We start from the raw sequence: 12,780 nt of genomic DNA on the forward strand, positions 1-12,780 counted from the left end.
CCAGGAGAGATCAAGAACTTGAGCATGGAGGATCCTTCTCCCTTGCCGCTGGGAACCACCCACCCCCCACGTAAAAAGCCCAGCCTGGACTCTGGAGAAGGACGGCGCCACCACATGGAGAGAAGGCCTGGTCGTTCCAGCCCTGGGCTTGGGTCGGTGACCCATGCCGTCCTAGACTGCCAGCCCCCGTGAAGCCAGCTGGAGGGGAAGAACTGCCCAGCTGAGCCAAGGAACCGCGAGAAGCAAACAGCTCCAAGCCACGAGGTTTTGAGACTGGTTTGTTATGCGGGAAGGGCCAACTGGTACGCACGGTCGTTTTCTGCCCCAACGATCACAGAGTATACATTCTATCAAACATCCTTCAACTTCGGTAAAACTGTCTATCAATGCGACTTAGTGCCTCCACCTTCATAAAAACCAAACTCACTTTTTTCTGCTGCGGAATATGAGGTCATGCGGCTATGTACCCACCTCCAATAATTGAACCTTAATGGTGACAAACAAGGAAGAAAGTCAGGTCAACAAGGGGAAGGCCATTTATTCGCCTTGCTCAGTCCTAGCAGCAGCCAACAGGTCACTCTGGGTCCCGACCGACTTCAAGCGCTATTTCTCCTTTCAGATGCTCTAAGACGGCTGAGTGATCGGTGTGGTTTGCATTCACTGAGACCCCCCATCCGTCAACCCGAGATAGGATTATGCACACGCGTGCATTTCACTCTTGGAAGAAAAGGCCAGGAAAAGCTTCTAAAGAGGGTTCAGGTCGGGGCGCCTGGGTGGCTCCGTGGGTTAAGCCACTGCCTTCGGCTCAGGTCATGATCTCAGGGTCCTGGGATCGAGCCCCACATCTGCTCATCAGGGAGCCTGCTTCCTCCTCTCTCTCTGCCTGCCTCTCTGCCTGCTTGTGATCTCTGTCTGTCAAATAAATAAATAAAATCTTTAAAAAAAAAAAAAGAGGGTTCAGGGATGGTCCAGAATGCCTTTTTACCAGGTGAACATGAAAGGGGCTCCCTGGCCCTACACCCTGATCCTTCCTCCATCCCATCTGCAGAGTGGGAAAGACTTTGAGTAAGGGACAGATACTCCTTGTTTAAATTTTAAAATTCACATCACTCTTAGATACTTATAAACAGAGCAACGAATGGCTGAGGTCAGATTCTGTCCAAAGCGCTAGTCTTAATGGGGGTCAGAGAAGAGAAGCTACAAGGGAGCTGGGACCTGACGCAGATGTGGCTGGGGAGGGAGGGTTCCCAGGGGAGCAGGATGGGCCCAGACAGGGGAAGGTAGGAGCAGTGACAGATGGACCCCCTCCCACTTCACACAGGTGACCAGACGTCCAAAGAGGAGATAATGCACGGACATGAGGCCCTCACCTTTATTGATTTCCGCTTCCACCTCCGAGGGGTCTGAAATCTCCTTCTCGAAGTCCTGGTAACTCACTTTGCCCCTCCACTCGTCCTGGTTCGTGACCTTCTTCAGTTTCAGCACCAGAGGACATCTTGTAACAATCCCTGGAGACCATGTCCACATTAGTCCTGTCCTCTGCTTTTAGGGGTCTTAGAGGGTGGCCTTTGATGTTTCCATAATCATCCAGGCAGACCACTAAAACCTCCTGGTCTCATTCTCTGATACTTGGACGCTTTACATCTGGTGGCCTTAGAAATATGCATCTGGACTACACAGCCCAGGTAATTTTTTGCTCACTAATGCTTGAGAGTCAATACTCTATGCTTCTCCCATCATCTCAGCATTTTGCCATCAGCTCCAGTGGCACACCAGTGTTTCAGAAACCACCAAACTCAGGCAAGTGTCCTCCATTATCCCCCAGGATACACTGTCCACTACCATCAGGAATGCATACTTTTCTCAACAGGCCTCCTCACCACTGCCCTCCTGCTGTAAATTTCCAGATCCCACCCTCCTCTATATCTGACCTATATTTCAAGGCCCATCTCAGGTCTGCCGCCTCCCCTGGAGCCCTTGTTATCCCTTGGCCTTGGCGCTCAAACAGCACCACTGACCAGAGCACCAGTCTTTACCTCCCACTAGGAGGGTCACTTCTTGAGAAGGGACTCAGGACAGACACCCACATGGTTCTGGGTGCCCAAATACATTTATGTAGACCTGCCACGAAGTGCAGTTTACATACAAAACACATAAAAATGTGCCACATGAGGGTGTGTGGACCGAGTCATGTCCCACCTCCCATAGTCATACCTAACCCCAATACGACTGCATTTGGAGATGGGCCTTTCTTTAAAAGGGTAATTACGGTTAAATGAGGTCTTAAGAGTGGAGCCTTAACCAATATGATTGGCATCCATCCAAAAAAGGAAAGAGGTCCCAGACATGTGTGCACAGACTGAAGGCCATATGAGGACACAATGATAAGATGGTCACCCGCGTGAGGAGAAAGGCTGTGGGAGAAACCAACCCAGTCAACACCTAGATTTTGGACTTCCAGCCTCCAGAAGTGTAAGAAATAAATTTCTGTTGTTTTAGCCTCCCAATCTGTGTCATCTTGCTAGGGCAGCCTGAGCTAATACACAGGACAGGTGCTTACCGCTGCCTCTGGGGAGAGCGACCCCTGACAGAGCCTCCAGCACGGAGCTCTTGCCCGAGCTCTGGTCCCCGATGACGGCGATGGCGGGCAGGGCCAGGTCCTGCTCCACGCCCAGGGCCCGCAGGGAGTCAATGAGGTCGATGCAGGGGCGCACCTTCTCCTCATAGTGGTTACACAGGCTGTTCTCGGGCTCCTAAAGAAAGCAGAATCAAAGAATTCCATCATGGCCTATAGATCATTTTCTATCAAGACAGACTTCAATCAGCCCAATACCATAGGTTCATGGATCTCACAAAAGAGAACGGGAAAGGAACAGAAAGAAATATTAAAAGAAATAATTGATAAAAATTTCCCAAACTTGAATGATTAACCCAAAGATCCAAGAAGCTCAATGAACCCCAAGCATAGGAAACATAAACTACATCAAGGCCCATTTTAATCAAATTGCTTGAAACTGGTGATGGAGACAAAGTGATTCAAGCAGCCAGAGAACATGTTAGGCACTGAAGAGCAAAGATTAGATGTACACAGCAGATTTCTCATCAGAAATAATCAAAGAAGAAGATAGTGGGAATAACATTTTTTAAATACTGGGGGGAATAATCCATCAACCTAGAACTATACCTAGCTAAAATATCTTTTTAACAAATGAAGACAGAGACTTTTTCAGACATAAAAAAGTGAATGAATTCCTCACCAGCAGATCAGCACCACAGGGAATATTAGAGTCCTTCTGCCAGAAGGAAAATGAGACTGAATGAAAATCTGAATCTACACAAAGAAATCTATGTCAGAAATGGATACTATACTTTTTTTAGAATAACTTACATATCTTTATTTTTTTTATTTTTATTATTATTTTTTAATTTATTTGACAGACAGAGATCACAAGTAGGCAGAGAGGCAGGCAGGGAGAGAGAGAGAGGAAGAAGCAGGCTCCCTGCTGAGCAGAGAGCCCGATGCAGGGCTCGATCCCAGGACCCTGGGATCATGACCTGAGCCAAAGGCAGAGGCTTTAATCCACAGAGCCACCCAGGCACCCCAACTTACGTATCTTTAAAAGACATAAGACCAAATAGAAATAATAAGAACATATGTTTGGGGTTTGTGATAGAGTCAAATTAAAATTTATGATAAAGGGGCGCCTGGGTGGCTCAGTGGGTTAAGCCGCTGCCTTCGGCTCAGGTCATGATCCCAGGTCCTGGGTTCGAGCCCCACATCGGGCTTTCTGCTCAGCAGGAAGCCTGCTTCCTCCTCTCTCTCTCTGCCTGCCTCTCTGCCTACTTGTGATTTCTCTCTGTCAAATAAATAAATAAAATCTTTAAAAAAAAAAAAAAAAAAAAAAATTTATGATAAAAATAGCATTAAGGCAGGTTTTGGGTGGCTCAGTCGGTTGAACATCTGCCTTTTGCTCAGGTCATGATCCCAGGGTCCTGGGATCGAGTCCCAGGTCAGGCTCCCTGCTTCAGCAGGGAGTCTGCTTCTCCCTCTGCCTGTGCCCCTCCCCCCATTGCTTGTGTATTCTCTCTGTCTCTCTCAAATAAATAAATAAAATCTTCTAATAAAGAAAAACAGCATGAAGGCTGGGAGGGGAGAAATGGAAGGATATGGTTTGGAAGCATATGGTTCTAAGGTTCTTGTTTAAACAGGAAATCACATATTACCACCTCAAGGTAGACTTGATTAGTTAAAGATGTATACCATAAATCCTAAAATAGGCATATTTAATAAACCAATAAATGAGATAAAAGAATCATAAAAAATAATCTGATTACTTTGAAAGAAGGTAGGAACAGAGAAAAGGGGAAATAAAATACAGATAAGTCAAGGAGAAAACTAATAGCAAAACAATCTTCTCAAACTTAATTACATTAACAACCACAATAAATATAAATGGTCTAAGTATGCCTAGAACAGTCAAAGTGATTTTGAGAAAGAAGAATAAAGTTGGAAGGCTAACATTACCTAATTTTAATATTTATTTAAAAAGCTTCAGTAACCAAACAATGTGATATTGGTGTAAAAAAGGAGAGAGATCAATAGAATAGAACATGTATTTCAGAAATAAACTGACATTATCTATGGCCAACTGATTTTTGATGAAAGTGCAAGGGCAATGCATTGGAAAGATAAGACTTAAGACAAATGGTGCTTCGCCAACTGGGCATCCACACACAAAACAACTTTGTACCTATCCTCCATACTATATAAAAACTATCTCCCAATGGATCATAGACTTAAATGCAAAACCCAAAACTACAGAACTTTTAGAAGAAAACAGGAGAAAAATCTTTGTGGCTGTTGGTTAGGCCCTGTTTTCTTAGCTATGGCCCCCAAAGCACAATTCATAAAAGAACCATCAATAAATCAGACTTCATCAAAATAAAAAACATCCAATCTTTCAAGAAGACCATTAAGAGAATAAAAGTAAGCCATAATCTTGGAGAAAATGTTTGCAAAACAGATATTTGGCAAAGGACTTACGCCCAGAATATATAAAGAACTCTCAAAACTTGACAAGAAAACAACCTGATTAAGAAGAAAATATGAGAATGGGCTTCATAATATCCTAAGTTTTAATAGTTCCTTTGTATCATGGTCAGAAGGTATTTATATTTCATTCATCCAGAAGCCCCTCACTGTTGAGAGCTAGTAGATTTCCTTCCCCTGGCCCCCTTGATGCTAACCTGCTCTTAGTAGTTCTCCCTCCTCTCCCTCACATTTCTGGATGTCTATATGTCCCCACTTGTCCTCCTCGTATATTACCCTGACCTCAATCTCTCTCCCTTAAAGCAACAGGCATGAAGAAGAGCCTCCTGGCCACGTCTGCAGCAAGTGCCTGCTGCAATTTTTCTCTGTAACAAGATTCCGAAGGGTCTGGAGCTCACCTCCCCAGGGACAGCCCCGTGGTGGCCTGGCTACACCTTTGTACCCACCAGCCTCCCCCTTAGCCTTCCTCCTGGGTTCTTTTTTTGTTTTCATTTCTTTTCTTTTTTTTTTTTTTTTTTAAAGATTTTAATTATTTATATGACAGAGACAGACACAGCGAGAGAGGGAACCCAAGCAGGGGGAGAGGCAGAGGGAGAAGCAGGCTTCCCACTGAATGGGGAGCCCAATGCGGGGCTTGATCCCAGGGCCCTGGGATCGTGACCTGAGCCGAAGGCAGATACTTAACGACTGAGCCGCCCAGGCGCCCCTTGTTTCCTTTTCCTTAAATCACCCATTCACAAGAGTTCATACAACATGAATAGTAGTGATATTGCATGAACCAACTCCCTGAACTAAGAAAACGCATAATTGCAGCACACTGGACACTCCCTGTACCCTCCCCCATCCCCTTCCTACTGTTACCCCTCCCCCCACCGAGGGTCCCTTCATCCTGAGGCTCTGAGAACCACGTTCTTGTTCTTCTTGATGGTTTTACCACCTACTTTAAGCCATACACGGCTTCCTGCTGCCTGATTTGGAACTTCACGTAAATGGGACCACACCGCACATTTCTTCTGTGCCTTGACTCTATTTCGCCACTATGGTCTTTTAGGTCTCAGTGCCTAGATTCCCACTCCTAAAGAGGATCCTGCCCCATGAGCATCCTGCTACCTACAAATGCATCCACCATCCCCGCACACTTGTATCGATTCTGGATTTTGCTCTCAAAAACAACACCGTTATGAAGGTGGCTCTCGGGTGGGTCCCCGTAGGAGTGTCTGAGTGGTTCTCAAACCTGACCACAGACAGGATCACCTGGAGGGCCCGTTGAAGGTTGAAACACAGCCGGTAGGCCCCACCCCTGGAGCTCCTAGTTCTTTAGGTCTGGGGAAGAGGGATGCTTCTGGATGATATGATATCTACATTTCAAACACATTGGCATTTCAGACTTCCCAGGCCTTGCTGAGGATGCTGGTGTGGGGGCCACACGCTGAGAACCAAGGTCTCCAGCCAGAAACGGAATTGCTGGATTACAAGACATGCACATTCAAGGTGACCAAAAAAGGCCAAGCTCCAGCCAAGCATGAGGGTGTGGGTGGGGTGAGTTCCTACTGCCCCACAGGGGGCTGGTTACAGTCCAGCAAGGGACATGATACTGGGGACCTTCTTATCTTTCTACGTCCTTTTGTGTGGCTTTCAATATTGTTTCAGATATTGTTTAGCATTGATTATGAAGATGGGGTCAACCCGAAAGAGGGTAATGATCCATGACCTTGGGCCCAGAGCCCAGGCCAGTTCCTAAGGGAGCCCGTCAGCCTCCAGCATCTCCCCTGGCTTCCCAGGCTGAAACCGCATCCCAGCAACCAGTGTCGGCCAAGGCAAAGTGTCAACACCACGCTGGGCTGCCACAGGGGCCTCAGCCGAACAGAGGAGGGATCGCGCTGGCAAGCATGGTGGGAGAGACAAGGAGGCAGCATCTCAGGGGTCTACAAGGACAACCCCCAGCACAGCTCCTGTCCACACGGACAGAGGTGCTCAGGCAGCAACTTACGGTGTCTGGATTTTTCTCTGCCTTATCGGCAAGTCCATTCAGTATCAGACCAGGGTCTGAGTCAGTGATTTTTCCTGTAGAATTAACCATCTTCTTCCTCTATCAGTGCAACCTACAATCAAGCACATGAGGGTTAACACAATTCCGAAGCCGGCACCTTCAATCCTGAACCACACCACTGGACACACTGGGGGCTCCTCAACTCTGCAGGGACTGGGGAAAAATGACAAAGAGCCAAATGACGGATGGGAACACACCTGCCTGCCAGCTCAACTGTCTTTAGGAATGTGCTCCCAGACCCCTGAAGAGTCCTTCCAGCTAGGTATTTCCTGTTACAATTTTAGGTTGAACACTAAAATTTTTTTCACCACACATTTAAATAGTGTCAAAGGATGAAATGATGGATGTGTTTTTAAGATTCACATGTAGGGGTGCCTGGGTGGCTCAGTGGGTTAAAGCCTCTGCCTTTGGCTCAGGTCATGATCCCAGGGTCTTGGGATCGAGCCCCGCATAGAGCCCCGCAGAGAGCCCCGCATCGGGCTCTCTGCTCAGCAGGGAGCCTACTTCTCCCCCCCACCCCCCACACCTACCTCATTGTCTACTTGTGATCTCTGTCTGTCAAATAAATAATAAATAAAATCTTAAAAAAAAAAGATTCATATGCAGGGGCCCCTGGGTGGCTCAGTGGGTTAAGCATCTGCCTTTGGCTCGGGTCATGATTCCAGGGTCCAGGCTCCCTGCCCAGCAGGGAGCCTGCTTCTCCTTCCCTTTGCCCCCTCCCCCCGCACCCCTGCAGTATGGGTGCACACATGTGTGCAGTCTCTCTCTCAAATAAATAAATAAAGTCTTTTCAAAAAATAAAATGAACTAAAATTCACATACAAAAGTAAAATTATTATAATACCACTCCCAATGGAGCTGCGAGATTCTGAAAATTGGAGAAATTTGATAGTTGAAAAAAAAAAAAAACCACTTGAACTTTAAGTTCTTTCACTCTGTCCTCTTTGCTCCCGACTTCATGTTTTTATTCCATTTCTCCCATATGAGTGTATCTTAAGGTCCTTTACTTTATTCTATTTTTTTCCAGTTTTACTGAGAAATAATTGACACCGATCGCTGTGTAAGTTTCAGGTGTAAAATATGATGGTTTGATTTATGTATTTTGTGTATTTTGAACCTATTCTGATTACCACAATAGGTTCGGCTAACATCCGCCTTCTCATATAGATACGGAACAGATACAATATCATTTTGTTTGGAAAGAAGTTAATCAACCACTTCAGCATACTCGTCTGTATCCAAAAAACACATACATATGTAATTTGGAATTCATTTTTTAAAATGTCTGGGACCACAAGTCTCTAAATATTACATTTTCTATACCTAATAACCTCGGATAAAAGTAAGTGAACATTTTTCCGTAACTTGGAATAAATGTTATGAAAAATAAAAAGCACCTGCTTACCTCCAATACACCTTCCTTTTAACTTGACGACGTATCGCTGACTAGTTGAGGCAGAAACGCAGAGTCGTTCTCCCACACCTCCTTGAAATCATGCAAATTTTACAAATTAGACCACAAATGGGTGAATAAACGTGAGTGCTCATCAAGGGAAGATCCCCTTGCAGAGAACGGTGCGCGGGGGACGCGCGTTGAAGCAAGGCCATAGTTCTCGGAATCCTTTTGGTAAATCTTAAATATTTTAGTTCTAAGATAGATGGATAAGGTAGAGAGCCTTACTGTAAATTTACTGCCTAAATCAATGATTTTTTTTTAAAGAAAGATTTTATTTATTTGACAGAGATATAGAGACAAGCGCACAAGTAGGCAGAGAGGCAGGCAGAGGGAGAGGGAGAAGCAGGCTCTCCATTAAGCAGGGAGCCTGATTCAAGACTCAATCCCAGGACCCTGCTGGGATCATGAGCTGAGCCGAAGGTAGCTGCTTAACTGACTGAGCCATCCAGGTGCCCCTGAATCGTGACTTTTTTTCTGATGCTCTCTGTGCTTTTCTTCACGACACCCTCGCCCAAGAGCTCTGCAGTCTTCCTTTAATTTGGGGGTAGTTGAGGGGCGTCTGGAAGGTGCAGTCAGTTGGGTGACCAGCTCTTGGCTTCTGCTTGGGTCGTGATCTCGGGATAGGGGGATTGAGCCCCCAAGTTGGGCTCCGCAGCCAGTGCGTGGGGTCTATTTGAGATTCTCTCTGCCCCTCCTGCTCATGCTCTTGCTCTCAAATTAACAAATATAAATAAATAAATAAATAAATAAATAAATAAATAAATAAATAAATAAATATTGGGGCAGTTGAGAGAACCAGGGAGAGAGGGGATGTGCTCCTTTTATCACAAGTAGGGGAAAGGTTTTTTGGAAAGCAGTCAATTGCAAAGAGTACTTATGGAATAGAGCAATCTGGAAATTTATTTCCTTACCCCCTTCCTCCCCTACCATGCCTTTGGAAATGCTTTGCGTGCTCAGCAGGTCCCAGATTGGGGCCCCAGGCTGAAGATCGCAGCTGCCTCAGTTGGCCCTCATGCACCCAGAGAGTTGGCATCGGTGGTCCCCAGGGCTTGCCCTGCCATGACCATGGGTTCAAATTTGGTGAATAGAGGATTTCGTGAATATATCCCCCTCCTCTGTGTCCTAGGATGACAATTCCTTGAGCTCCAAGTCTTATCTGCACCTCTTAGATGTTTGCGCCCTTCCAGGGGTCATCTCTGAAGATCAGTTTGGATCTCAGGAGCAGGGCGATCTCAGGAATTAAAGCCCGTTTCTTACTACCCACCACACTCAGCGTCCCGCTACAGCTGTCAGACCGAACCGAATGCGTTCACCCATTTGGGCCTTGATGGAGTCAAGCTCTCAGCCCCAAACCGCTCAGAAAATGTCTTGTGTTTATAGACAAGATTTCGGGGCGTTCTGAGGTAGACACGCCACCCCCACACCTCTGTCCACACTCATCTTCCTCACCCTCTAACGGCCAGGACACCTCTTCTCTCACTGCCAGGGTTTGGGGCAGGAAGTGGAGAAACGCACTAGGGCAGGTCTGTCAACACTCCACGTCCGCTGTTCACGGAGGCGGCTGTCCGCTGCCCTCGGCACTTTGGGTTCCAGAGAGTAGAAGTTTGCCAGCGGCTTCCAGACCTGGACACCATCCCCCAGCAACGTCACTGGGGAATCTCTGTGGTAGGGAGTGGGGGTGGCCTCCAGGGGTGCCCAGTGTGTCACTCCCCTTGTGGGAAAGCCTCTTATTAGGGTCCAATCTCTAATAAGAACCACCTACCAGGGGTGCCTGGGTGGCTCAGTGGGTTAAGCCTCTGCCTTCAGCTCAGGTCATGATCCCAGGGTCCTGGGATCGAGCCCCATATCGGGTTGTCTGCTCAGCAGGAAGCCTGCTTCCTCCCCCCTCCAACGCCTGCCTCTCTGCCTACTTGTGATCTCTGTCAAATAAATAAATAAAACCTTAAAAAAAAAAAAAGAACCACCTACCAATGCATCCTGCTGAATGCCTGATCCAAAGTCCGAAACTTGCCCAACAAAATTAAGTCCAGTTTTAAAAATAATCTTGGCAGAACTTAAATTTACTTTTTCTCTTGAGAGCGTTCTGCTTCCGAAAACCCACAGACATTTACTTTTTTTTTTTTTTTTTTTTGTGATGGAAGGGGGGAATATCTAGTACATTAGACCTGATGTTCTCTACCTAACCATGCTGAGCTCAGTGCCGGGAGGTGGGGGGAGGGAAGCCAGGAAGAAAATGGCGAGGGGGGTGCTGTGCAGACGACAGGGGTGGCTGGCCATCCTGGCCCTCAGCTCTGCTCCAAAGTGGAAAGCTGACACAGTTAGACATTTTAGGAGCCGTTTGGGAGTGACAGCTGGGGGCTAGCATCACTGGACCCTGCTTCTGACAAAAATCCGACTTAAAATTTGACCAGGTAATTCGGGGAATCCCACATGCACAGCTCAGCGGTCGTCTCTGGTGGGGAGTGCAGGTCTCAGAGCCTGCTTCCCTCTGTTAGGCCCCAAGACTGTCTTACCTTCCTCCATCCCCGAAAATTAGCAGGTCCCCACCCCCTCAGGCCGACCCCACTGCACAAGCCACAGCAAAGGGAGACCCTGGGCAACCTTCCACCCCCTGAGTTGGGGGTACGCTGGGCAGGGCACCTCGCCAGAAGCCTCGGTCCTCCCACCTGCCCCTCGGTCCCCCTGGGCAGCTCGGCTGCTCAGAACGCCCTCTAGCGCGGACCCTCCACTTAGCCTCCCCGTGGCCCGCAGGTTAGCGCAGGTTAGCGCAGACCCTCGTCTACGCAATCCCACTGTTGTCTTGCCTGGTTTGCACTCCTTAGCAACGTAAAAAGTAACAAAATTAACACCTCACTTAAGTAGTGGGAGGCCAGAAGGAGTCTGTACCATTCATTCCTCCTCACTGATCCCCAGGACTGTCAATTACACACCCCAACAGAAGAGAATCATCAATTCCGGGCCCAGACAGGGAAGGATGCTCACTGCGTCTCCCACATGAGATCGGCCACTCCTGCAACCCGGCCAACAGGAGTCTGCCACCACCCTGAAACCCTTGCATTTCTCCAGGGGACCTGGGGTCCAACAGCCCCTCCCAACCCCCTTCCAGAAAACAACGTTCCGGTCCTTTTGTTGGTGGGATGTGTCTGCGCTTTGGCCAGAGCCTGCGTGTCCCGGATTGCAGATCTCGGCCATTCCCCCAATAAACCCACTGTTGCTGGAAAAATAACCGCTTATTTTGAGGGTTAACGGCAGGAAATATAAAAGGATCCAAGCGGTGGTCCTCCTGTGAGGTGGGCTTGCAGCCCCCGCAGCGGTGGATGTGAAACTTTCTTAGTGCGCACGCCTTGACTAGCTCCCTGGGAGAACCCCTTGGCCGCCATCCCCTCCGCTGCCCACCTCCCCCAGCAGAAAAGCCCCCAGGTTTGGGCGGGTGGCAGTGGGGCGGGGGGGGGGGGGGCGTTTCTGATGAGTCATCAGGAGGCTTAGCAACCTGTTTGCTGGCGAGAAGCAGAATCAGGCGTGCTTGAGCCCAGCCCGCGCCTCCATCACTGCCATCATCAGCACCATCAGCGTGACCAGCTTCTGCAATCCACCCCCCCCCCCGCCCCCTAGGGCGCTGGTCTCCGCAGCCATCCCCCCTCTACCCCCACCCCCCCCTCCCCCAGCTCGCTGGAAGGTGCCGGGACCCAGAGGTGCCCGACGCAGGAGAGCGACACTCACCGGTCCCCGCGCAGCCGCGAGTGCCCCCGGCAGCCCCTCCGCTTTTATGCAGCGCCAGGCGCCGCCCCTCACTGCCCGCCCGCCCCCGCCCCCGCCGCCGCCCCCGCCGCCGCCGCCGCCGCCGCCGCGGAGAAATGAAACTCCTCTGGAAGCGAGGGAGGGGGCCGGCGCGGCGCAGAAACGAAACCGAAAGGCCCACCCCGCACGGCCTTCCCTTGACAGCCGGGTGCTTGTCCATCAGGGTCCCCTTGCGGCCTCTGCGTGGCGCCCCGGTTGCGCTCCAGCCCATTCCCGGCTCGGGCCCTCGCATCCCTGGGAACTGGAGGGAAATGCAGATTCTGGGGCCACGACCTGCGGAATCAGAAACTCAGGTGCGGGGCCTTGGAAGCGTTTGAGAACTGCTGCCTTATGAGCCTTGAGCCTCCAGAGCCGAAGGCAGCCGTGAACCTCGGCAGTCCCTCAATGTCTGGGCTTCAAGCAGGTGCACTGATCACTGGGGGTCTT

The 12,780-nt window shown here is 48.9% G+C and overlaps 1 protein-coding gene across 1 annotated transcript in view; it reads right to left on the reverse strand.

Moving 5' to 3' along the window:
- MX1 (MX dynamin like GTPase 1) overlaps positions 1-12,400 on the reverse strand; it is a 31,163-nt gene extending 18,763 nt beyond the window's left edge. The window contains exons 1-5 of the mRNA XM_047719789.1: positions 12,277-12,400; positions 8,506-8,586; positions 7,041-7,152; positions 2,561-2,753; positions 1,371-1,508 (exon numbers count right to left, since the gene is read on the reverse strand). Coding sequence (XP_047575745.1) covers positions 1,371-1,508; positions 2,561-2,753; positions 7,041-7,130 — 421 coding nt within the window. The 5' untranslated portion in view covers positions 7,131-7,152; positions 8,506-8,586; positions 12,277-12,400. The remainder of the gene's footprint in view (positions 1-1,370; positions 1,509-2,560; positions 2,754-7,040; positions 7,153-8,505; positions 8,587-12,276) is intronic.
- Between the last annotated feature and the right edge of the window lie 380 nt (positions 12,401-12,780).

This window comes from Lutra lutra, chromosome 1, assembly GCF_902655055.1.
Source record: "Lutra lutra chromosome 1, mLutLut1.2, whole genome shotgun sequence".
Lineage (NCBI taxonomy): Eukaryota > Metazoa > Chordata > Mammalia > Carnivora > Mustelidae > Lutra > Lutra lutra.